The sequence below is a fragment of the Cinclus cinclus genome, chromosome 14 (assembly GCF_963662255.1).
Source record: "Cinclus cinclus chromosome 14, bCinCin1.1, whole genome shotgun sequence".
Lineage (NCBI taxonomy): Eukaryota > Metazoa > Chordata > Aves > Passeriformes > Cinclidae > Cinclus > Cinclus cinclus.
Window position 1 is genome coordinate 19212747 of NC_085059.1, and position 26050 is coordinate 19238796.

Below are 26050 nucleotides of genomic sequence, written 5' to 3' on the forward strand. Positions count from 1 at the left end.
TATTTCCACCCAGCAGCTCTGGCCACTAACTTCAGTTCAACAGCTGAAGAGCCTGCAGCCCTTTGGATCCGAGGGTGGGCACTGCATCCACCTTCCAGAGCTTCACACACTGCATGGGTGCTCTCTAAACCCATCTGTCTTGTCCCATGTCCTTCTTGTCCGAAGTCCCTGCTTCAGGTTTTAGCCTTTTTTCTCCCCCATTTACAGTAAACAATCAGCCAGCCTCCTCCTCAGTCATGAGCCACAGAGAAAATACAGCCACTTACTGCAGAAAGCTGCACTTTACCTTGTCCTCCAACTCCCAGGAGGCACCCTCTGATCTCCAGGACCCCATGCCTAAGAGGGAAAATAATTCTTTCTTGAGGAAGCCCAAAGCTTCTCAAAAGACTTTCTCAGGTGAGCCCTCTTGGCTCCACTTGCCCTTTCAGCTCTACTCAACCACCTTCCAGAAACACAACCCTCTAATGCTGACATTCCTGCACCACCACATTTCCCGTGGTGCCAGACCAGAAAACACTAGACAAAGACTAGAAAAATCTTCTTTTCAAACTGTGTGAAGAAACAACGAGCAGATCAGCAAACTCTCTACTGCGTCGCGTGTCTGCTGCTCTTGAGATTTGTCATCTTCTGCATCCCAATCACCTCTTCAGTGTGAAGATCCTTGTCCCAGATCAACTGTGGAGCACAGCAAGCGCGCTGCCCTACAAAGGGAGGAATTACAGCTCTCCAGGAGACAGGAAGAAAGGAGAAGGGTTCGAAAGACGTCAATGTAGACTTGAGTCAGGAATTGCAAATGACATCATGCCACGACCTTCCGCTTCCTGCAAGCCCACACAGGGCACAGCAACCCCACACAAACGTCCAATACCTCGTGTTAGGTAATCCCCACGTTGCCACGCAAACATCAATTAAGCTTCTTACCTGCCCACCTCTCTCAGGGCTGCTAGGATTACATCCTTCTGCAGAAAGTGTCTGTCTCAAGGTCAGTCCCTGGCAGGAGCAGGATTACAGCTCCCATTCCCCTTTGCCTGCAAAGATGTGCTGCTTGTGCTGTTGGCTCCAGCATTTCCTCTGCCCCAGCTGGATGAGGCAGCAGGGTTGGAGGTGCATCTACAGCTCAGTGTCAGGACACAGGAATTGTGGCATCTCTTGGCTTGTGCTCCCAAATTAGGGTTTGCAGCAGAAGAAACCTCTGTTGCAGCGGGATCACACTCTGCTGGCTGGTACCATTCCCATGGGCTGAGAGCCACAAAACACACTCCACACACTCTGGAGAGCCATGGGACAAAAGCCTCTGAAGTCAGGTCTGGTGACAATCCTGCTGCTCTGCAGGATCAGTCCTAGGAATGCAAATGAAGCCAGTGTGGACAAGGAACACTGCTCCCTGAAACTCCTGGAGTTTTGCTTCCTCCCACACTCCTGACAGCCTTCTTGGGGATATCCTGTTTCAGGCCAGGAATTGGGCTTTGATCATCCTAGCGGGTCCCTTCCAGCTCAGGATACTCCGTGATTCCATGATTCATGGTTTGTGCTTTCATAAAAAGGCAGTAATTTTACTGCAGATATTCTGCTGAAGTAATTAATTGCCTCACAGGGGGGCTCAGCTTTCCAATTAGTAAACTTGTCACTTGAGATAAGTTTTTGTCTGTTATTACATTAAAAAAAATAATGAAAAAGCAAAGACTGCCAGGAACAGTCTGTTGCTTCCTACAGTGTGCTGTGGCAGATAAATTGGTGTTGAGCAGCAATATTCATCCCACAAGCACAACATTCATACCCTCCTACCCCTTCCCCTGGCTGCCAATGCAAGGCAGACCAGATTAGTTAATTACATCTTTAATCCTTAATGATGGAATACTTGGAAAACTATTATTGATCTTACAGGACATAATTCATGACCTAATTAGGATGATAAAACTGTGAGATTATCATCTTGCCAGCTAGTAACGTCTAGCATTGAGCTGAGTTAATTAGAAAAGAGGTGATTTCTATGCTTCTGATTTGCAACACAGCACCAGAGGAATGAGGAGGCTCCCAAAGGCAGGACAAGCCATTTTCAGCCCTCAGACTACTCGTAACTCAACCAACTGTTGATCTTGCCCAGGAAAAACCAGAAACATTTAACCCTTTATCTTAATTTCTTCAGCCATTTGAGTCAATTGGCTCAGTGGGGCAAGAGTGTTTCATGCTGTTTATCTTTCAGAGGTTCAAATGTGGAGCACAGTCCTCCTTTTCTTTATCTTTCACAGAATTGTGGAGATCAATCAAGGTTCTTGGTATGGAATCACTTAGGGTGAAAAAAACCTCCAAGGTCATCGAGTCCAACCTGTGACCCATCCCCACTTTGTCACCCAGCCCAGAGCACTGAGTGCCACCTCCAGGTGTTCCTTGGACACCTCCAGGGATGGGGACATTCCAATGCCTGAAGTTTGGACTAAGTCTTCAGTCACTTTCAGCCTGGATAATAAAAACCTTAAAAATCAAGCAGATCCTTGACATCCAGACTTAAACTTGCCCCCCCCCCCCCCCGCCTTAATGGCAATGATGGGTTGTGACTGAGAAAAGAAAAAAGCTCTTTCCCCTCACCAGCCCTTCACTGTGCTTTTCCTGGGAAGGATGCAGCCCCACCTAAGTGCCAAGCTTGGATTTCCTTCATGGCTGCTCACAGGCCTTTTAGGGTCACACGATAAATCTGGAAGATGAGCAACTTGGGAGTTTTCTACCCTCCTCAGGGCTGGTCTCTCCAGGAAACCCGTCAGCAGCAGAATAGGATGTGCCTTTAGAGTGTGTTACCTCTTCCATTAGCTTCCTGCAGTGCCTGGCTTTGACTTCCTAACTGGAGTCAGCTCCTGTGCACAGACTCATTAGAAATGCCCACACGAGTTATGACACAGCTGCTGTCCTCCCCACACAGGTAATGGTTGGCTTTAGGGCTATGACTGTGATCCTCGAGATGAGGCTGTCATTTCTTGGCTCTCTGCCACCCAGACAAGCCTTCAGCAGCTGAGACTGTAAATGCTACGACAATGGGCTGGTCAAGGAAAAACAGCTTTGAAGTTGGGCAAGAGCAGCCAAACCGAGACTTCGAGTAATACCAGGCACTGGGGCTGCTGCATCCATGTGAACGTGGAAGAAAGTCCAGCAGTGAGTGTTTGGGGTCAGTGTGGTGCAGAGCAAACCTTCTTTTCTCATGTCGCAGCACGAGCTCAACAAACCACACCAACCTCTTGGTTTAAATGCAGCCACGGAGGGAAGCTCCCAGAGCTGGGAGTCAGACAGGGAATCCTGTGGGCACCACTGAGGTTGCCCTGAAGGAGCTGTCCCTGCCCACACCCCACAGATTGCTCGGTGTAACAGGGCTCTGAGGGAAGCAGGAGTGCTCAGCAGAGAACCTGCCACGTCTCTGATGTAAAACACCAAGCCAAGTGCTCACCTTGTCATCAGAATTGTGCAGCTCTCCCCACTCAGCTTGGCTCTGTCAAGTGCTTTAAGGGAAACACGACACAAAAGGAGAAAGAGTGATACAGTCTCACAGCACAGCTGGCAGTGACAAAGCAAGAAAGTTCATCCCATGTAACTGCACACCTGTAATCATTCAGGTCCTGGCTGGCATTGGGAAACTTCAGTCTGGGTGAGGTGTCTGTTGTTGGAGACTCTTAATACTTAAAAGAAAACCTTGAAGCTTGCAGTAAAAGTTGATGAGAACTGAACAGTTCGCACATAAGGAATCTTCCACATATTTTAAGTATTGGGATCATGGGCAAACAAGGCTCAAAAGCCTTTTTGAGACAGTATTTCCCCTGTTATTTGCTATTACCCAGTTTAATGGCAGCACAGAGCTCTCACAAGTTCCAGACCACGCAGAGTTCCCAATTCTTACTCCCAATAATGAGGCTCTGCTGCCTCACAATGCACTGCCAGTAATACCTGACAGAAAGAGAACCACAAGAGGCTCTCAACAACTCGTACTGGGTTTCTCAGAAGAGAAACCACTGAGTAAGAAATGGAAAATAAAAGTTTACTCCCGCTTTCAAAGTCACTGAACTGGGAAGGGCTTGAAGCAACTTTCTGAAGTATTTCCACTCTTCTGGGAGAGCCTTTTCACAAATGCTGGGGGTGAATGTTCCCAGCAAGAGTCTGATGACTTGTAACTCATCAGAAGGAGGTTTTCCTACTCTTTTGTGTGAGCTTTTGTGCTGGATGGTCCATGACGAATCAGGTTCCTGCAGTCATTTGTCCCAGACTCTTGCATGACATCCTCTCTCAAATTTTACTGCTTTATTGTCTGCAAACACCTCCTCCCCACGCAGCCCCTGCTGGGAAAAAAACACTTCACCCACCTCTCTGAGGTTTGAATAAGGAACTTGCCAGCTGAGCATGCTTACAGCACCTCCCAATATTTTGGTGGAAAATGCATCATCTTCTTAAGGAAAAAGCAAGAAGACACCTCAAAGAACTATGCAATTCTGCTGCTCAAAAAGGAATTTCTAGTCAGGAAACTGTCACTACATAAAGATGTACACTCAAATAACTGGGTCAAAACTAGGTAAATATTACTAAATCCTCCTGTAAAGCATTAACTGGAAGAAAAAAAAAAAAGAAAACCAGGCAAGAGAATGCGATCTAAGAGGAGAGCAAGAAAAGCAGTGCTTTACTTGAAGCAGTCTGTTTTTTAAAACAAGAAACCCAAGGAATCTCAGCCCTGTGAAGTGGCTGATAAGGTGACCCCGGATTTCACAAGCAAACACACGGAACTGAAGTCAAAGAAACAGTGAGCAAGCAAGAAACCTGAGATACCATCTCTGAAGTAAATGTGCAATAGGCACAGAAAATGATCTCAAGCTTGATTACACTCCTGCCTTCAGTTAAACATTAGTCAACATTAACGTTATTCCTGAAATTATATTCTTGATCTATGACAGAGCTGCACAAAAACAATGGAAGAGCCTCTTGGTTATCAAAACAGCCAATCTAACCAAGGTTTTAGAGCCTTTTTGCTCAGCACTGACATCTGTTGCTTTCAGGACCATCATGTGAGCCTGACAAAAGTTCCACCCTTCCCAGCTATCCAGGAACTGTGCCTCACAGTGAGCTCACTGCCACATCAGCAGGGTGATGGAGAAGGTTTCCTAGAGCCCAAAACAAAGGTAGATGTGTTGAGAGTTACTAAAAGTTTACTTTGAGGCAGGAAGAACTGAGAACAGGGGAAAGAAAATCTGATTAACTCGGTGTTAACATGTGCATCATGCTTGTTCAATGAACAATTTTTATAAGTAGAAATTATTTCCATTTTTCTCAAAGCTGTCACCACCTGGGGCAAAACATCCTCAGGCAGAAAACCTGTGAAAAAGGTTTCCTAGTAAGGCTCAACAAAAAAAAAAAAAAAAAAAAAAAAAAAAAAAAAAAAAAAAAAAAAAAAAAAAAATTCACACATTAATAAAGCTACCTGTATGACTCAGAAATGCAGCTCTGACATTATAAAAAACCCCCAATTATTGATATTAAACTAGTAATTCTTATTTTATGCAATCCATTTCTCTGTGCTGCTAATTATGCAATCCAGCATGCAGCTAATAAAGGATCAAGCAAGTCTGGAACAGCTTCCTCTATCAAAAATAGTTCAGAACCAAGTTTGCCTATTAATTTTAGCAAATTAAAAAGCTGAATGGATGTCTGAGAATTTGGACTCAACCTAAAGGAATCCCAAACCCATTAGGCAACTAAGTGACCTAGTGAAATTACAGGAATATTTTTCTCAGATAACAGTAAAGCTGTAAAGATTTGCATCCACACAAACAAGGGAAAATATGACTTTTACTTACATTTCAGTGGCTATGAATCCAGTGAGCTCAGACAGGAAGAGAAACAATATGAAGAGACAGCAGCAAACAGAGACTGGAACAGAGGCAAGGAGAGGAAAAGGTTAGGTTTGTATGTCTAACCACACAAAAACTGTTTTCACACAACCATATCATTCCCCCCATGGATATCCACCCATACACAACTGAGAATTAACAATCTTTAGAATCCATGACCCAGAGAACCCACCAGAGCAGTGATTTCAATGCCAGGCCAATATCCAAACATCCTGAGGGATATCTTCCATTTTTTGGGGCACTTTTTCTGCCATGATTTCCATCTCCCCACAGCTCCTGCATGCCTCTTCTTGACACGGCTCCTCAACAACATCACTTCTCTGGAGCCTTGGCTCCCAATTTTATCACTATTAAAACCTCCAGAAGGCAGAAAGAACCTTGCTTTGAAAGCACACTGTCGAAGCTGTATTCTTCTTTTTCCAGGGTTGGGACTGAATGTGTCAGATGGTGTTTCTTGTTCAGACTCAGATGTTTATTATTTCTTATCTATTCCACAGTCTCACAAACCCTGAGTTCTACAGCACTTCAAGCTAACAAGCTTAAAATGGAGTCCTGTCTCTCTCTCTACAAAGCCCTTTAAGGGTAAACTGCCCAATTATGAAATGTCACATAATTATTTTTACTTTTAACTCAATAACCAATGGCTCACAATGCAGACTTTTCTGTCTAATCACACAATATCACCCAAACCCATGAAGAAGAAGGTGAAAAAGGACAAAGCCTCTGCCTTAAAACCTCCATCTTGCTTTCTATATATTACTATATTTTAAGCCTTAAACCCTTAAGCTTTCCACCATGTGATATTACACACTTCTACTCAAACTACTCACCAATAATTCTAGTTCTATCATTTAATTTTGGAAGCCTTTTCCATGGCCTCAGGTCAAATGCAGTGTTTTCCTGGGGGGTCAGTGCCTGGCAGAACAGAAAGTCTAAAATTCTCAGTGACCAGGGCTCCAACACACACAGTGCCCTAACATGGTTTTTTTGGGGATGAGGAGACATTTTGGCACTTTGCCAGGTTCCAAAGCTCTGTGTAAGGCACCTCACAGACTGCTGGGACAGCAGAGACACGGCAACACTGGAATTGTGCAGCCACTGCCTGACTTCTCTCATTTCTCCATTTGCTGGCATATTGGCTTTGCAGAGAGGGAAAATCCCCACTGAAGGAATTGTGAGGTACTCAGAAAAGAAGTCCCACATCTTTCCTAAGAATTCCAATCTGGAATTGCATGTAAGGAACCCAAGATAACTGGAATGTTACTGTTTACTCCTCACCAGGAAACTATTCAAAGCACTGAGCATTCAAGCAGCAGTGACAGTCACCCACACAGGAGGGGCTGGAAGGAAGCACAGCTGGAAATCCTATGGATCAGGGATGACTGGAGCAGACAAGGATGTGCCAGCTCAAGGAGACAGGGCTGCAGTATTGTCCCTGTGTTCAATACAATACCCAAATTCGCCATGAATCACTCACAGAAGGGCAAAGCAGGAACTGACAGGCTCTTCCAGGGCTGTGACAGCCAGAGCACAAGCCCAGCACAGCCCCTCCATCCCAGCACAGCTCTCTGTGAAATGACCACTTCACCACTAATCAGGGTTGAGAAATACATATTAAAAAAAAAACAATAAAAAAATCCTGTTCCTCAACCTTATTCCACGTGACCTGTACAGCCTGACTGCCCATTCCTTTGGGAAGCTCAAGTAACAACAGGCTGGGAACAATTTTATCACACAACAACCCTGGTCCAAACTCCCTTGGTAAAGAATGTGAGAGGCAAGGGAAGGAAGAGGTGCTGAGGGCAAGTACTGAGACAGAGCCTTGAGTGACCTAAAGCCTTGTGCCTCATTCTTCCAGCTCTTAGGAAAGAGAAATGCGTTGTTTCCCCTTCCTCATCAGAATAATTCCAACTGTGGATTTATTTATTGACCCTTCCTAAAGTGCAAAAGACTAACAGAGATGCCAAAAAATCCACGAGCTAGGATGACGAAAGAGAGCTGAAAAAGTCCTGAAGACAAGTAGGAAAACAGGAAGCAAGAAGGGGTATTAATTCCTAAAGAGAAACCTCAGATGGCCACGGAGTTGCTCCCAAGTCTTGGCTGTCAGGACACAGGAGGTCACCAGGGCTGGGACCCAGCTGAGCCCCTGGCACGGGCACCACAGGCTGGGGAAGGAGAAAGGTCTGCTTAAAATTCTTGTGACAACATCCACACCAACACAGGAGCCCAAAAAAAAGAAAGCAAGGCAGGAGATGAGCAGGTCCAGTGTTTGTCCTGCTGATCACTGACAGAGACAGGAGATCTCTGATCTCTGGCAGCCACAGGGGAGAGTGTTTGACGTAGACAACCCTTTTTTCTTTAATTGCTTCCCATATTCCTTGCTGCTTTTTGTAATCCCATAAAGGCTTTCCACAGCATCAGCCAGACCTCTCTGCTCTCAAGCACTCCTAGGAAAGCCTGCTACTAACTCTCTTAACTAAACTCTTTCCCAGAGCTTCCTCTCTCTTCCAGTTTTTAAACTTCCTTCTCTGCCACTTAGATCATCAAAATACCTTCTTTTCCACTACTTGCTCCCTCAAGTCCATCTTCAGTTCCGCTCTTGCAGTGAAGGTTTATGACAATACTTACTGAACACAGCACAGTAAAATTCCACTAACCTGTATCTAAAAAACCCTGCAAGAATGCCATGAAGTGCCTGGCAGGAGCTGACTTTCAAAGCTCCTCAATGCTTTTCCCAGTCTTCAAACCACAGTCAGTTCTGAAGCTGTAAAACAGATTACTGAGGGTGGACATGAGAGGGGGATACAAAATCAGCCTGAAGGAGGTGAGTGGAGAACAACCACTCACTATCTCTTCCAGTATGGGAACAACAGGGAAAGGGGAGTTTAAAAACAAGAGAAGGTTTTCCTCTACTCAGCTAGATTCTGAAGATTTTTGACTATGGATGCTGGGGATGCTTAAGGAATAAAACCTGCTAGATTACAAAAAGGAATCATACAAAAAGGAAAATCCACTGAGGGATACTAAACCCAAAGGAACCAACTGCAGCTTAGGAAGCTCAGGAGCCAAGTGAGCAAAGCCTGGTGAAGTGTTTAACCTGCCCCTCCTGCTCCTTCTCAGGCATCTGCTGCAGGACACTCTGGGAAAGAGGACACTGGACACTTGCACTGCCTGCTAAACTCTTCCTATACACACACATTTCCAGAGCAGGGGGAGTTTTTGGCATGAGACTCATGTGACAGCAGTATCAGTTGCTCTCTCCAGAGGCATCAACTTCCTCAGCTGCAGAACAGGAGCTCCTCTCTCAGCGTGGAGCTGCAGGCACAGCCCACGTTCCCAGCACAGGAATTTATGCACGGGGTGCTTCAGCTGCTTCTTTCACACTGAAGGCTTTTACTTGCTTCCATGCAAATGTGCAGTCCTACCACCCACATTTGACAAGTGCATTATATTTGGAAAAGTAGATTAAAGGCTGGGATCAGGCAGAATCAAACAATTCATGCATAAAGCTTCGCTTAACTGCAAGAGCAAGGTGACGTTCCCACAGAGCTCCTACAACATCTGAGACAGGTATTTTAAAGCTCTAATATGATAACATGATCAATATATCAAAGGTTGCTGGTGTAGACACACTGCTGCTGGCTAATCTGCAATCCCAGAAGGATGGGAAACTCTGCCAAGGTTTTTTATTCCTGCACTAACCTTTTTGTACTTGTCCCTTCTACTGCATACCCAGTCTACGTACATTCCTGGCTCTGCCTCCCCACCCCACGAGAAATGAGAGAAAGGCAAAGTGTTTAACACACCACACAGACTGAGAACGTGGAGCCATGTCTATATTAAGGCATAAAATTAATAGTATTTATTATTCAGTGGAGCAAACTGTTACGAAGCACGAGGAGCGGGTCCTGTTACAGGCGCCATGTGAATCATAACTTCGATATTTCCTGATGTGTATTTAAAACTCCAGCCCCCAAACAGCACCCAGAGTATTTCTGGATAACATTTCCATGTGTGCATACAACATGTGCATGCAAACTATGCATCCACACGGATGGCTGGGGAGCAGGATGGGATGGTGACAGCAGCTGCCCTGGGCTGCAGGCTCCTCTCCAGAGCCCCACTGCTCCTGTCCAGCCAGATGCCAATTGTCAGGCAGCCAGGGGTGCTGCTGCTGCTGCCTCTGTACCCAAACACGGCCAGGTTGTCACCACGCCTGTCACAGTGGCACCACAGACACGTTACACACGATGGGAGGATCTGCAAAAACAGGGACAACAGCACGACAGGGATGCTGCCTGAAGAAGGGATTTTTATGGAGGAAAAAGAATGAGTAACTTCTACACACTTCCCAAAAAAAGTCCACAGCAGTGGCTGTGCTGCTTTGGACAAACCTCGCTCCAAGTAAATGCCAATGGACTGCTCTTGGTTCCTTCATTCCTTAAAAAAATTGCTTGTGGCTGAGTGTTTGCCACACAGATCTGAAGTATCTTCCATGCAGCTTTCACTGTGAATTTGGGAATTTAAAAGCCATACCTAATAAAGCCTCAATAACACTCCAGTTGGTTTGTGAACTTGCTCATGTTTGGGATCACCTACTCTTCTCCCTCAAAATCCCCCAACACTTACTCTCCCTCAGCTGCTTCTTCCCTAAAAGCCCTGGTGTCAGGAGCAGAGCTGCTCTTTTCCATCTCTTTTCTTCTGTAACCTGATCTGTGCCTTCTTCCCTAATAAACCTCAAACTTTTTTTTTTTTTAAATAGACCTTTTTACAATCCAAAATCCACTGCTGAAACCCTGCAGTAAGTCCAGTCCTATTCCAGAAAGCTTTCAGCACCAGAAGTGATACTGAACTAAGGTTTCAGCAGAAATCATACGGAAAAGACCTAAATTAATAGTTGGATATTATAGACTATTTTATATCTGCTCTGTAAAACTTGAAGGATTTTAAAAAAGCCAAAATAAAGTTGCAGTCATAGTAATTTTCCACATGATTACTAAAGCCCAAAAGATTTTTTGAGAGGCAGAACCTTCCCCTGCACTCAAGCCCTCAGTGTTAACACAAGCTGACTTCCCTAAAGCATTTTATCAGCAGGTCATGCAACCTTCCCAGGCTTCCAACTGGCCTGGCAATGGGCTGGTCTCATCCACGGCCTCTTACAACACCTAAGATTAGTGGCTTTCAAATTACAAGCCTGGTCAGACAGAAAAGCCCATTAGAAGAGCTGCTCCCAAGATCCTCACAGGCAAAGCCACCAGTTTGTTGGCTGCCTGTGTGGTTCAGAAGCTTCTATCAGGCTGCCTAAGAACACTCTGAGAAAAAGAAGGAGAACCAGTTAGAGAAGAAAATCAAAGCCTGAGAAGCTGTAAATAACAATAGAGAGAAATAAGTCAGCTAATAATTGTAAGTAAGAGTCACAACTTTCAAGCCTTCCCACAACAGACTTATCACTGGAGCTGTTTACTGCAGATCTGAAAGCCTAAAGTCGATGGCCTTTGATGGGCTTTTTTTTTGCTTCTAAAATACTCTTCTGCAGGTGATTCATAACAAGACAAATTCTCAAAGGGAGCCCAGTGGCAGTGTGGGAACTCTTAGTTTCCAAAACAGAAGAGAAGGCAGGATCACTCACAAGTTCAAAGTGTTCTTTCAAAACACTAGATCTCATCCACCTCTGAATTCCCAAACAGTTTGAGTCAAGCTCTTTGCTCACAACTTCAGCAAACCCAAATGGGAGTTGGGATACAAGTAATTCAGTGGCCAGGAGAACTCAGGGGACAAGGACTCTCAGAGTAAATATTTAGGGAAATGTGTTATCTTCACAGAAGTACAGGATAGTTGGAGCTGGCAGGGACCTCTCTGGAGATCATCCCATCCAACTCCCCTGCTCTGAGCAGGCCGCTCAGGGCCAGCTCTGGTTGTTTGGAGCATCCCCAAGGACAGAGACTCCACACCAGCCTGTTCTTGGACCATGCTCACAGCAAGGAGCTCCTTCAGCTCACAGTGAGCTTCCCTTTGTGTCCTGATTCACCGGCACGGACTCCTGGCGTGCTGTCACCAAGGGATGTGACATCAGCCACGTCAGCAATGACATACAGGACTACTGACCCATCTACCAGCATGGCTGGATGGGGCACAGCTCCCTGATCAAAGCAAGTCCTGCTCAGTGGGACAGGAAAGCTGCACCAGGAGGGTAATGACAGGTCTGGCAGCATCAGCCTGATCAATGTTTACCAAGCCCTCTGCCCAGCCAGTTTGCTGCACATAATTGTGTGAAATGGCATTACTCAGCCTCCAGCCTCCCTCAGGAGCAGGAAGGAAGGAAAAGGGGCCCAAGGCAAGAGATGTGTATCAGCCAAAGTCTGTGTATTGATACTTGGGAGTGAGAGTGGATCTCTATCACTGCTTGCAACTGGAGGCTCTTTAGGGCCCCTTCCAACCCAAACCATTCCACAATTCTGAATTCACACAAGCTGTTCCACTGTTTGATGGGCAGAACAAGCTGTCTCAGCAACAAAGGACACCTTCCCAATGTTTAACATCCCTTACAAAAAAATCCCTGCAGACAGAGAGGCCAAACAATCTTTAATTTTAGACCAGGGCTATGCAAGGACATCAAAAAGAAGTTACTTACTAATGGCCCCTGTGTAGGTTGGCTGTGTAAGGTCTTTTGGCACCTTCCTGTAGATGTCAAACCTGGAAGAGGAAAAGCACCAGCCATAAAACAGGTGGAACATTTCAATACATTTCATGCCCCCACAGGGATGAACGACACTGAAGTTTTTTTCCATCCAGCTTTCCAACATTTTTTTTAGTAGGCAGGAGGATATGGGAAGGAAAAAAGAAACAACAAAAAAACCCTTTTATTTTGTACAATTATGTAACTGTGCTCTGTCTTGGCTCCCATTTCCAAAGCACTTCCCTCCACCTCCCTGTTGTGGATCTGTGCAATCTGATCTGTGAGAGCAGCCAGGCAACAAGTTATGCTGGACAAGTTTATAGACCACTGTGAAAAAGAAAAGGATACTCTACAGACTCCTGAATAAAGATATGTGGCAAAAAAAAGAAACAGTGAAACACAACCTATATTGCCCCTTGTCATTTGTATCCTGCAAAGCCAAAAATAGACAACTCCCTAAGTCAGAAATCCAGGTGTTGAGACAAAAAAAAAAAAAAATATCCCTTGGACATTGGATACAACAACAGAAATTAACCCAACAGGTTTGTTCCTCCCCCAGCAAAATCCAGTTTAATATTAGACTGTTGTTTTGATTCAGTCATACCTTTTAATATCCATAGGGCTCAGCTTTGCTATTTTAGACTGCCCATGGTTAAACTCTCCCTGCCCTCATATGTTAGCTGTATTATTTCCTACCACCTTGTGTTCCTGCACGCCCAACCCCAATGTAGCTCTGACATCAGTTTTTCCATCACTCAATAAAAATTAATTAATGTATTAAAAACACCCACCCACCCACCCTAAAGAAGGAAGTGACTGGTTCTCCCTTAAAATAGACTTTTTTGGATATGCCACAAGTGGATGAGAGCTGATGCTTTTTCCAGCCCTGGAGAGGGCTTCCAAATTCCCAGTCTACACTGCACCAAGATCAAACATCCCTGTGTTTATTCAGTAGCTCCTATTACATCAAATATTTTACTGGAAGTTTAAAAATTAGATCATTGTCCTTTTCTTTAGTCTTCAACTGCTGAGATAACTCTGAGGGATCACAAGAACAAAACAGCCTTTGCCTTGCACGAGACCAGGACACTGTGCATCACTCAGGAGTTGAAGCTGGAGGAAGGAAGGGAAGAGAGGGAATGGAGAGCAGGGAGAAAGATATTTCAGCTGCCCAGCTCAAGTCCTGAATTAGCTGAGCCATCACTTAACAGCCCAAGAACCCTCTGTGAGACACCTGGCAGCACTGCTGCACAGGAGCTGTGTTTTCATGACCCCTTCTCACTGCTGTCTCCTGAACACACCAGCAACATTCCCCAACCAAACAATCCATGTATGGTTTTCCAGCTGCCCTGGGAACATCTGGAAAGTGCTGTTTGCATTCTTTCCACATCCAGGGAAGCATCAGGATGGTGAGAGAACCCAAAGTAGCTGATGACATCATGGTCTCACGGGCAGAGGAAGCTGCTGCTCTCCCAGCCCATTAAACGCTGAAAGCTGGCGTCGTCTGGCCAAAGTCACAATAATAGATCAACAAGGCTAAAAAAGCTGAGAGAGAAACAGAGAGACACAAAGCACGTGAACACCAGGAGCTGCTGAGTGTGAGCCAACGCTCAGAAATAGGAAACAGCTCCAGGCTGGATTCAGTAAAAACTGCAGCGTGTGGATACTATAAAAGGAAGTTTGTTCTCACCATCAGAAATATTTACTAGTATTGAAATGATGGCCCATCACAGCATTAAAAGAAAAAAAAAAAATCCAGCTTTTTAAACAACTCACTGCAAAGCTGATGTCATAGTAGGCAGAGTTCTCTCAGACTGTCATTTCATCATGTAAGTAACGCCCAACACCACCAAAAGTTAACTTTTCCAGGGCCTAAGTAAACTTGGATTAGGCAGAGACACTACAAAAAGTGCTCAATTTAGGTTTCATGGATGAAAGGAGAAGCTTGAAGGATGATTTCCAGAACCTGACCCAAGCAGAAGGGAAGGGAAGGTGTATTAAAGCTTGCACAAGGATGCTGAAATGACCACAACAATCAAAAAAGACAAGTTTGGGATAAGAGGCAAACACTGCCAGTTAGATTTTGCTCACTGATGTGTGATACCAGTAAACCCAAATGATCACCAGCCCAAAAGAAAAAAGACTGGACATGTGCAAGTCTTCTGGCAGAACAATCCTGGCTTGGGAAAGACACGTTCTGAGCTAGGAGGGGTCATAGTCTGGCAAAGGAACAACAGTCCTCAGGGTTCATTGATAGCATTTCCTCAGTCTGAGCCCTGTTAGTGAAAACAGCAGTGGGGTTTATGCACTCAGAGAAGGGCAAGGGGAAGCCCAAATGACATCAAAGTTTGAGGAGAATGATGGAGGTGGCATGGCCAAGACAAAGAGCCACCTTCTTCACTCTACTTAAACTCCAAGTTAGAAGAAGATATGAAACATAAAGGATTCAATAACAGCTTGAAAAGTATGTTTGTGAGACACCAGAGAGACCAAATGCTAGCAGTGAGGACAGAAGTCCAAAGAAGGCTTCATTAATCAGATATAATCATAAAAATAAGTAAATCAAACAAACAAACCAATCTGTGAAGCTGACAAGAGTTATTGTAACAGGAAACCCTAAGCCCCAAGAGAGGAGAGATTTGTAGCAGCTCCTATCAGACCTAAGGGTTAAAAATCTGCCTTCCCAAGAAAAACCTTTCTCCTTTTGCCATACTGGCTCCTTGCCTACCTCCCAGAACTGAAATCAATCCCAGGAGAGCACTTACACTGTCTTGGGAAGAGCAAAGGATGAGGATTAGACACCAGAGATGATTTGTAATGCAGGAGGGAGGAGGCAGTGGAGCTGTGTGCATGGCAAAGGGGAACAGGTTTTACTTGCCCTCAGGTCAGACGTTCCTGCAAGCACCAGCAGTAAAAATTCCAACGAGCCTCCAGGTTCCTGAGGCATTGGTCACTTGGAGGAGTATTTGTACCCTGGGAACAGAGAGGAACTTTGTGCTCTGTTGCAAGAGCTCCGTGCTGTACTCAAAGCAGTGGAAGGTATTAGTAATGCTGCAAGGAGCCTGGATGTGCAGAGGGGCTGCCAGGGCACAGACACTCTGTGCCACCCTGGGCATCCACTGGCACAGTCTGGGAGTCATCTTCCATGACCAGGAGAAACCAGGGTGAAAATTTACAGCTGCTCAGTGAACTCCCTTAACCTGCAGCTCACTCTGCTTTAGGAAGGGAGGCATCACTTCACACTCCCAGAGCAGGCACATGTGCATTTTCCACTGCTCGTTGTTTATATTTAGCTTTTGGCAAGTTTCTTCCTCCCTTCAGAAAGGGCAAGACTTGTAAGGCAAAGTTGTATCTTTGAGCTGATCAATTCAGATCCTTTCAGAGTGGAAACAACAAACTTGCTGCTAGGAAAGTTCTTCCTCCAGGTCATACGTGTTCTCATAAAGGGAAGGCTGGGCTTTGCAATTCCAGAATATGAGGCTAAAGATAGAATTAGGCTGTCATCAGTATAACAAAGGAATTTCCTGACACATCCATAGTGTCTTTTCTTTCAATGGAGAGCAGGGTTGCAAACAAAGAAATAAAAAAGGCCGTTTGGCAATGTCAGAGGTTTGCAGGAACCAACATTCATAACTACCACGAGGGAATGCTACAATACTTTTTTATCAATCCAGGAGTTGAAAGGACAGGGCAAACAAAACTTTCTCACCTTCCTGGTGGGAATGTCAGCAAACTGGTAAAATAGCATCCCAGAGATGAGCAGGGGTCATTCCTGACTGGGTTCCAACAGAGAATTCACAAACCTTTGTGTGACTGAGGCAGGTCTGCAGGACTGCAGCTCTCTGATGGACAGGAGTGCCACAGCCCTCCTGGGAAGAGAGAGGCGACATCTGGGTGGTGACCTCAAAGGAGCCAAGCAAAAGGGTGAAAAAAAGATTTCAAGTGCCAGTAAGTGTCAGAAGGGTTTCAAAAGCTGTACCTGCACTAAGATGGGCTGCTGCTACTCAGATATTTTTTTTCAGACAGAAGTACATCAAAGAATCACACAATGGTTTGGGTTGGAAGGGATTTTGAAGAGCAGCTCATTCCCTGCTCATCTCTGGGGTGCTGCTTCACCAGTGTGCTGACATTCCCACCAGGAAGGTGAGAAAGTTTTTTTACCATGTCCTTGCAACCCTTGGATAGATAAAAAAGCCCAGGTGGCTCCAAGCCCTGTCCAGCCTGACCTTGGACACCTCCAAGGATCCAGGGGCAGCCAGAGCTTCTCTGGGCACCTTCTCACCACCATCACAGGGAAGATTTTTTTCCCAATATCCAATCTAACCCTGCTCTGTCAGCTGAAGCCATTCCCAGTACCCTGTCACTCCATTCCTTGTAGAGTCTCACTCCATCTTTCCTGCAGCTCCTTCAGGCACTGAGGCCACAACTGTGTCAGCCCAAAGCTTCTCCTCTCCAGGCTGAGCAATCCCAGCTCTCCCAGCAGAGCTGCTCCATCCTCTGCTCATCCTGGTGCCTCCTCTGGGCTCTCTCCAGCAGCTCCAGGTCCTTGCTGTGCTGGACCCAGGGCTGGGGCAGCTCTGCAGGTGGGCTCTCACCTGAGCTGTGACTGCAGTGCTGGATGAGTGGACCCAAACACTGCAGTTTTTTTCTAGAGGTGAAGCTTCACCTGAACAGAGGATGAGCTCAGTCTTTCAGCAGAAGCTGCCACAGGCAGAGCTGTCTGCCAGGGATTTATGTACACTTCAACAGTTTCAAGTTTGGACCCGAAATACTTCAGGAAATGAAGTAATAAATACATTATTTCACTGAAGATTTCCACACCTCCAAACAGAAGAATCCTCTCTGATATCTCTGGAATCTGAAAAGAGAGTTTCTAATGAGTCTGTAAGGTGCTGTTAAGTTTTTCATGAACCAGAAGCAAAGAATGAAGTTTTTCATGAACAAGAAACAGAGACAATTAAAAAAAGCCAACAATTTTAAGTAGAAATAACCAGACAATGGCTAAATTTGAATGTCCTGGAGCAAAGGTAAACTCTGATACCCAAAGGAGTTAATATCAGAGGAGGAAAAACAGTAATTTCTCCTTCAGTTTCCAGCATTCCCTCATCCCTCCCTGGCACAGTGACAGGAGGGATGCACTGGCCTTGGCACCCAGGGCTGAATTTCTCCCAGAATTGCTGATGCCCTGTGTGGAGTCCCTGGAAAGACCCAGCAGAAGCTCTGGGGTGAGCAGCAGTGGAATATTTTCATGTACCATTCTGCAAGGTCTGGTTTTACTGATTTACCTGAGGGATCAGGAAAAGGCTATTTTGGAGCTCTTGGACTGTATTTTGGATTCCATTAAATCAAGCAGAACTGTAACACATTCTCATGTGGCATTTGGTCACAGAACAGAATTCAGGCACTGTAAATCAGCAGCAAAAAGATTAATTTTTGTCCCTTTCCAGAAATTAATGCTCACAGACAGGGGAAAAAGGGTTTTGTTCTTCAGGCAGATGATGTTTTACCCCAGGAGAAACAAACATCTAAACACCAGTCTTCTTTTTGAAGCATACTGGCTCTGTTGTAGGAACTTCAGCAATTCCTGAAAGTTGGAGGCTGTGAGCATTCATTACAAAAAATTACATTTTTTATGTCAAATACGATTAAAAAAAAATATATATATGTATATAAACCAAATCAGTATCATGGCTGGCATTGACTTTTAGCAGGTTAGTGGTGGTGTAAATACACCATTGTCATCTTGGCTCAGCAGAAAGGGTCCCTGGCTGTGATTCACCCAGAAGAATGTGGGTGTTGAAGTAACACTTGATTCTCCACCTCCCATGTTCACCAACTTAGAGAAGTGGCATCTATTTTTCAGCAGATACCACATTTTGAGCTGAGGTCACTAATTCCTGGTGACATTACTCACTCTCAGTGTGGAGTGAACAACTACCTTAATTTTATTACACATCAGTAGCTCTGAGATCTTTTTGAATAAATGAGACAGCCTGTTGCTGCTGAACCAATTTGTTTCACTGACAAAAAACTACAAGTGACTCCCAGGGACAACACATTTTCCAGCAGGAACAGAATTTCACTATGAAGTTAATCAAACACCTGGCAATTCTACAGCAGAAACTAAACTACACAAAGGGGGAATTATCAAATACAGAGAGAAAAAGTCAACTTTGAGGGTGTGGAGTCTCCCTTGCTGGGGATATTCCAGAACTGTCTGGATGTAAAAGGCTGGACCAGTGACCCACTGCGATCCCTTCCCACCTGACCCATCCTGGGAGTCTGAGATCCTGAAAAAAAGAGGTTTAGGGTCAGTAGAAATGCCATCCCTGATGGTTTCCTTCTAGGTAAGAAACAAGATTTCCCTGAGAAAGAGATAGGCTGCAGGTTGAGAAAGAGAAAGGCAATACAACCATGTCACAAAGACATGGGGTGAATAAATAAAGAATAATAAAATAAAGAATAATACACCTTTCCAGGCTGAGATGGCTTCCTGCATCAACAAAAACCCTCACTCAAGGGGCTCCAGTTGAAAGGACAGCACAGAGAAGCAAAGAAATATCAACCCTTGTCTTCAGCCCTTCAGTGGGAGGCTGATTTGGGGCACAGCACTCAGATTTCTGTGGAGATCCCTCTTCTCACACAGAATTTATGTGTCTGCAGTGCAATTATTTCACTCCCAAGGCAGATGCCTAAGGCAGAAGGCAGGAATAAGTCTGTTTTTTCACATCCCCTTTAAAATCATGGTCACACCAAAACCACTCTAATTTTTTGCTCTAAACCTTGCAGAGCAGCTAACGCTGCATTTTTAGGCAGAGACTAAGTTGGCCTTTGAGGAACTATTTCATGCCAGAACTGGGAATAAATACAAGCAGGTTAAGGCAGTTAACCAAACCTTGTTTACCCTTCTTGTTTGCTGGTAATGCCCCTCCCCATTCATCAGCAAGGAGCTGCAAACTGGAGATAAATTCTAGTGAAATATCTAGAATATTTCTGCTGCTGGTTTTCCCCATTTGTCAAGTCCTCCTTGCAAAGGGGATCAGAGCATGGCTGCAAACCTCAAATCTCAAGAAGCCAAGAAGGCATGAGGTCACTGTTTCTCCAATTCCTGACTAAACAAAGAGCTTGCCTGTTCTTTACAAAGTCTACTCATTACTTACTCACCAGCAAACCCAGTTACAACATGGAAGAGAGAATTTCTCCTGTTACACACTGTACTTGTCGTGTTCAAGAAATGACACACAGGCAGCCCATGCAGACATTAAGTTTTAAAAAAGTCAGTCTTGAAAAAAACAAGAAAAGAAAAGGTGCTTTTTGACAAAAGAAGATAAAGCACTCTATTTGTTACATTGGTTTTCTCCTTCAGAAAAACTGCTGCACTGTGCATTTCTGGGAACATTCATTCAAAACAACAATCCCAGATGGCTTTTGATGAAAACAACATCAAAAAAATTACAGCACTGTGGAAGATACACGGAGAGCAAGGCAGGTGCCAAACACAGTCAAGCCCATGCCAGCATCCATTTGGTTTTTGATAAGAGTCACTTTGAGGCAGGTCTGTCTGATAACAGGCTTGAAAACATCCACTGCCTCTTCTTTGAGAGCATCTGTCATTTAGACATCCTAAACAAATTCATTTTTAGGCCACATCCCTCAGAATTATACAGGCTCTCTAATTACTTCATGTAGATATCAGTGAATCCAGCCAACTACAATTTCTATTTGAGTGCCTTTAAAGAGACGAATCATCCTCAGCTCTGAGGATTAGTTTTCCCTGGAGACAAGGACATAACCTTGGGATCTGTCACTGACACACTTCTCTTCTTCCTCTCACCATTTCCTATCTGGCTCCCTGAATCTTTTTGTCGTTTGCATGCCAGAGAGCAGAGATGGTTAGTTCCATCCTCTTTATTTGGGTTCCCCACAGGACCTACAGACCTGGTGCAGGGACAACCAGCTCTTCCCACAAAGTTTGTATAACTGGGTCTATTTTGAAGCTTGATTTCACGACTGAAGAGCTGCAGTGGCAATTCAGGAAACCAAGGCAGGTGTGAAGTAAGAAGAGCATGAGCAACCTCAGCCCCACTTCAGGAAACACATCTGAGTGCATGTGAAATGAGCTGGAACAATGGCTCTGAAGAGTCTGCCCCCATCCCACCACACAGCTTTGTTTCCTCATATTCCTGCTGCTCCCACCTCTGGAAGACCCTTTCCTAGAGGAAGAGTTTATGGATTATGATTCATTCCATAGCTGCTACTATTAAGGCTCTTAGCAGAGATACCAATTACAGCTGAGAACCCACTTTGCATAAAACACTTCATCATTTTTTAGGAGGACATGGGAAGCAGAGAGAAACTTAGTCATGGTAAATATAACTTGGATTAAGTCCATCTGACATTCAAAGATGACTGTGCACAAAGAGACTCCATTTTCTCTCTCCAGGAACACTTCAGAGGAGGTTGGTGTGACAAAGGGGAGATCAGAGTTTAACCACCCTGTCACAGAAGCTTCCCTTCTCCCCTTCCCCAAACCAATGCAGCTGGGAGGCAGAAGGGGAGGAAAATACCCAGGGCATATTGGTTGTTTTCCGTGTGAATTCAAGGTATGAAAAGGAAGCTCTGCCTGCTGTCAGAGCAGGATCACTCAGGCTGGAGACACAAATGGAAACGCCCTGGCTTTAATCCCCAGTGGTATTTCTAGAGAAACCTTCCCAGCAGAGGCATGCTGCTCAGTGACAAGGACATTTCTGTCTGTCTGCTCTGCTGACTTCTCTGGCAGCTTCTCTGGACATCTCAGCAAAGACGAGAATTAGAGATCACCAAGAGAAAAAAACCTGGGGTCTGTGATCAGCCACTGCAACACCCAGGGATGACATTCCCATCTCCCCAGTATCCAAAACGGACATAAATGAAGGAAATAAATAGTTTAATGAAGTAAACCATATTCTCAGGCTACAGCTTCTAGATCAGGAATGGATGCTCCTGGAGCAGATCCAGCAGAGGCTGCAGAGCTAAGGAAGGGCCTGGAGCATCTCAGGAAAGGCTGAACACAGTCCAGAAGAGTCTGGACACTCTGCTGTGCCCTGTGCTCTGGGATGGCCCAGCTGGAGCAGGGAGGTGGCACCAGTGACCCTCTGTGGTCCCTTGCAGCCTGATCCATCCTGGGAAACTGCTGCCTCCACTCCAGACTCCATCTCTTGAGACAGACCAAAAAAAAAAAAAAAAAAAAAAAAAAAGGGCTAGAAAAAAATAAGAGAAACTAAGATAGCATTGAGAATACTCCAGGGTTACTGAAAAAAAAAGTAGATTTTTAATTAAAAATCCAATCACTTAGCTAAGAGCTTCCAAGTTGTTTAAGAGGCAGCAACTGCTCCTCCCTTTCCTTGGGTCAGTGCTCCCAAAGAATGACTTTGGGACAATTCATCCCAGATTTGTCAGCAAAGCTGCTGGGCACCAGGAGCCCAAGCACACCAGCTGAGGAGCACAAGCCATCAGGTGGCTTTGAACATCTTCAGAGGCCACTGAGCTCTAAATAAAACCAAGCAGCTTTAGACACAGTCTCACTCCACCAAAGGCAGGCAGGTACTTCTATCAGAACACGCTTTTCTGGCTTCATTCCCTCCTACAAAGCACATCAGACACTCGTGGTAAGATCTTGAAAAAAAGCAAAGCTGTTACTTCTGTAGAATGGATAAATCCAAAGCCACCAATTTAGCTTTCAATGTGACAGCTCAAGCTGAGGGAAATACAGAGGTAGAACAAACAGCACAGCTGTGTCAGGTTTGCACACACGGCGCTCCTTTGATTAGCAAAATACCATCTACTTCAAAAATAAAAATAAAATCCCAGACGCCTGTCTGAAGTAGTTTGGGGGAGTTTTACTGCTCACAGTTCTTCAAAGCATCCCTAGAACTCCTGTGCCCAGGACCAGAGATAAAAATATTAACCTCTTTACTTGTTAAATTGTTCTTATTCAGCAGTTTAACAGCTGGGGTGTGCAGAGATGACCTGAAAGATCAGTTATCCCATTCCACGTGCCTAAGGACAGAATACGTGAAGTAAAACAGTAAAGATGGTCCTGGAGAACACCTGGGATCTGGGACACAGCTCCCCTCTCCTTAGTGACCCTGAGAGGGGCTGGGCATCACCAGACTGCTGCTGAGGAGAGGAATAAAAAGAAGGCAGGGCAAGGGACACAGGGTGCTCAGAAATGCCCTGGGCTGGATTAAGTTCCCCAGGTGCTTGAGAGCTGCTACAGGAAAAAAAAAAAAAAAAAAAAAATCAGACCTGGTTTGACCAGCATTTTGGAGCAAGTCTGTGAACTAGGAAAGGATGGGCTTTCATTGGGGAAGCATCATGAAAAGCCTGGCCTTTAAAAGCAAAGCCTCTCTTACTTGACACTAAAAAAGTGGTGAGTTCCAATGCCTTCTGCATTTTCAATTCCTGTGGTCTTTGCTGTACCTGTGGTCTTTGCTGTACCTGTCCAATTCTGCACCACAAACCTAGCAAATAAACAGTAAATTCATTCTGAAACAGGTGAAGAAGTAGAGCTGCCTTATTCTTACACCTTACTCTACATGCATATAGAAATTTTTCTATTTTCATTAAGAAGTATCAGTTCAAGATTTAATTCTGAAATCCTTTCTTCAGCTGTTTTTCTTCCCACCCAAAGACAAATGCATGTTCTGACAACTCTGCAAGAACACTTGCACTCCTACAACCCAGCAGGGACAATAAAATCAATCACTCTTGTCCCAGTTCAACCAAGTAGGTGAAATCTGTTTAAATGAATGGGAAAACAATGGTAGGAAGTCAGCAGCAGGGGCAGAAAATAGGAACTACTGATTTTGAGCCCTTCATTCTGCTAATTCTTTGTTTAGATGACGTTTCTATGTTTCCTGTCTGCTGGCAGTTGAGAACATGATGTGCAGAGAGCAGCTCAGGACAGCTCTGGCAGAGCCAGGCTGAGATCCCTCGGATGGGATGAGCAGTGGGAGCCAACAGACCTGAGTTTGTTGTGACTCACTGTGCAATTCCTGTTCCACTCAATTCAACTTTCCTTCTTCAGCTCCCTCATTCTGCACAGCAGCACCTGGCAACATCTGCCCACCTCTCCTCCAGCATGTGGGAACCTACAGATGGGAAAACTGCAAATATCTGAAGCTAAACTAGCAAAGTTCTACCTGAAGGAATGGTTGGGGTTGTGTTGGGGGGATTTTAGGCTGGATATTAGGGAAAGGTTCTTACCCCACAGGGTCGTGGGGCACTGACCAAAGCTGTCCAGGAGAGTTTGGAGCTCCCAGGGATGCATGGGATGGGATTGTTGGGATGCCTGTGCAGGGCCAGGAGTTGGATCATTGACCCTTGTGGGTCTCTTCCACTCAAGATATTCTGTGATTCTCTGATTCTTTGAAGGTCTGTACAAGGAAAGCAGCAGGAAGGTGGCTTTAGGAAAACAAACTGGATGTGCTCTGCAAGAGCCCAGCTTGGTTCAGTACCGGGGCTGTGCCTGGAGAGCAGTTTGAGACCAGTCTTGGTGGTTTTGTGAATTAGGACACAAACTTGGAAGCATGTACAAAGAAAGATAAGTGATCCTGCTAATCGCAGTTTCACACAGAAAATAAACACTGAATACACAAACACCAAAGCCTGGCCTGGAGTGTGAGCTGGAGATGCAAATACACACTCGAAGCCGGACCAAGAAGCCGATACTTGTAAATACCAAGCAGTTATTAGCACATTTTATAGGATTAACACCCTCTTAACAGCAGATAACACACACACCATTAAGCAATCAGCCAGTCCTCATTTACACACAATGGGACATTAACACACGCTGCAGAACCTCAGCTTCACCGGACTGACTCTCACGGCTTCAGATTTACATCGGCAACTGTTTAATCCTCAATTACTTTGAGCAAGCTCTGATATGAGAAGGACCAGACAGGGAGGTGGAGGGGCTGATGGAGTTTTAAACCAGTTTATCAAGCAGGTGAAGACTGCAATGTTTCAAATGCTGTATGAGTGGCTTCTCACTCACAACATCACACCAGTTTTCAAAGCAAACAGGATTTTTTTTTTCTGACCTGCTGACTCTCCACACTTCCAAACTCAGGAGTGAAATGTAGGAATAGGCTTCCTTGCCAGCCAGCTCCTCCCTCTTAATTCCAGTTCCAAGAACATAATGAAACTAACAGAGGAAGTGTCTGAAACAAGGAGGAGTACTGAGAACAAGAAAACAAGGTTAGGCCAGGAGCGCTGTCATTAATTATATAATCCAGCCTTTGGGTAACTGGACATTTAGGGAAAGGGGCTGAGAGAACCTGGGAGGCACCAGCTTAAGCACATTATGTCATCTGGCCTGCTGGTTACCTAGCAGGTACAGGATCTGCATAGGGACAGGAAAACAAACCCATTTATTTCTAGGACAAAACACTTTCAATCCTCACAGCAGCTGCTGGAAAAAATAATATAAAAAAAAAAAAGGCATGAAAATTCATACATTCTGCTCCTGCTTAGATTGATTCCTTTCCAAGGAGCCAGTTCTCATTTATTTCTTCCCTTCTGCCTGCTCTGTGGCTCTACTGTGCTGTCCTGTAGAACACCTTTTTGTCAACCATGTGCCAAATGTTGAGGTTTTATTCTTCCAGTGCATATCAAGCTTGTTCTCTCAGGAGTACACGCAGCAATTGTATTGGTGCAATATGCCAAAAGTGCAACTATTTTAGGTGACACTGAAGGATGGAACACAGGAAATGGTACATCACTTTTCTTTTTCCTTCAAAATAAAATGTTAGGCTCAAACACATTCCAAAGGCAGTTAGGAGGAGGAGGAGGAGGAAAGCATAATCTCAGATACTCAAAGGTGGAGTCTTGCCAGCAAGCATTTTATTTCCTTTTAGGCAGTGAAGCAGGTGTCAAAATAAAGGATGGAAGAGAAACGTATTTTTAATAAAGCGAGCAAATTACACTGTGCTTCATCAAAACAGGAGAAAAGTGTCACGATGAAAAAATGTTCAAGTAAGGGGACTGGTATTTAAAGGGATCCAGCCCTTTGCTGGACTGTAAGAACCATTGAACTCCTGAGTGGGAGCAGCATTTTCTGGAGAACAGAGAGAACGGGGAAGAGCATCAAACATATATGGCTGCTCCCCAAACTAAGCAGATTGCTCAGATATTTGAATGCCATAAGATGACTGTAACCCTTCCTGGCCCCCAGCCTTCAGCTCTTCAGAGATTCTTGTTCCTGCAGCTCCCCAGCACATCCCAACCCTTCCTGATCCCCTTGGTCCTGAACATTTCGCCTTCTCCCAATGGGACAGCTCAGGATTCTCAACCTCCTGCCACATTCCCTTCCCACAAACAAACAAAACCTGCAGCAGACATTGAGCAAAATTCAAAGCTCGACTGTGATTTCCAAGGATTTACCTGCACACAACCACTGAGAGCTATGGAAAAAAAAGAGCTGTACCACAGTCTTTCCCACAGCTTCCAGGAA

The 26050-nt window shown here is 44.9% G+C and overlaps 1 protein-coding gene across 3 annotated transcripts in view; it reads right to left on the reverse strand.

Annotated features, from left to right (window-relative positions):
* The window catches only part of ERGIC1 (endoplasmic reticulum-golgi intermediate compartment 1), a 57377-nt gene that overhangs the window by 24264 nt on the left and 7063 nt on the right, over positions 1-26050 (reverse strand). Inside the window, exons 1-3 of one of the 3 annotated variants that reach the window (XM_062501892.1) lie at positions 13835-14432; positions 12508-12569; positions 5823-5895 (exon numbers count right to left, since the gene is read on the reverse strand). In XM_062501892.1, the coding sequence (XP_062357876.1) occupies positions 5823-5895; positions 12508-12569; positions 13835-13911 (212 nt within the window). In that variant the 5' untranslated portion in view covers positions 13912-14432. Of the gene's footprint in view, positions 1-5822; positions 5896-12507; positions 13332-13834; positions 14433-26050 lie in introns of those variants that run through there. The other 2 variants (XM_062501893.1, XM_062501891.1) reach the window with 2 other exon arrangements.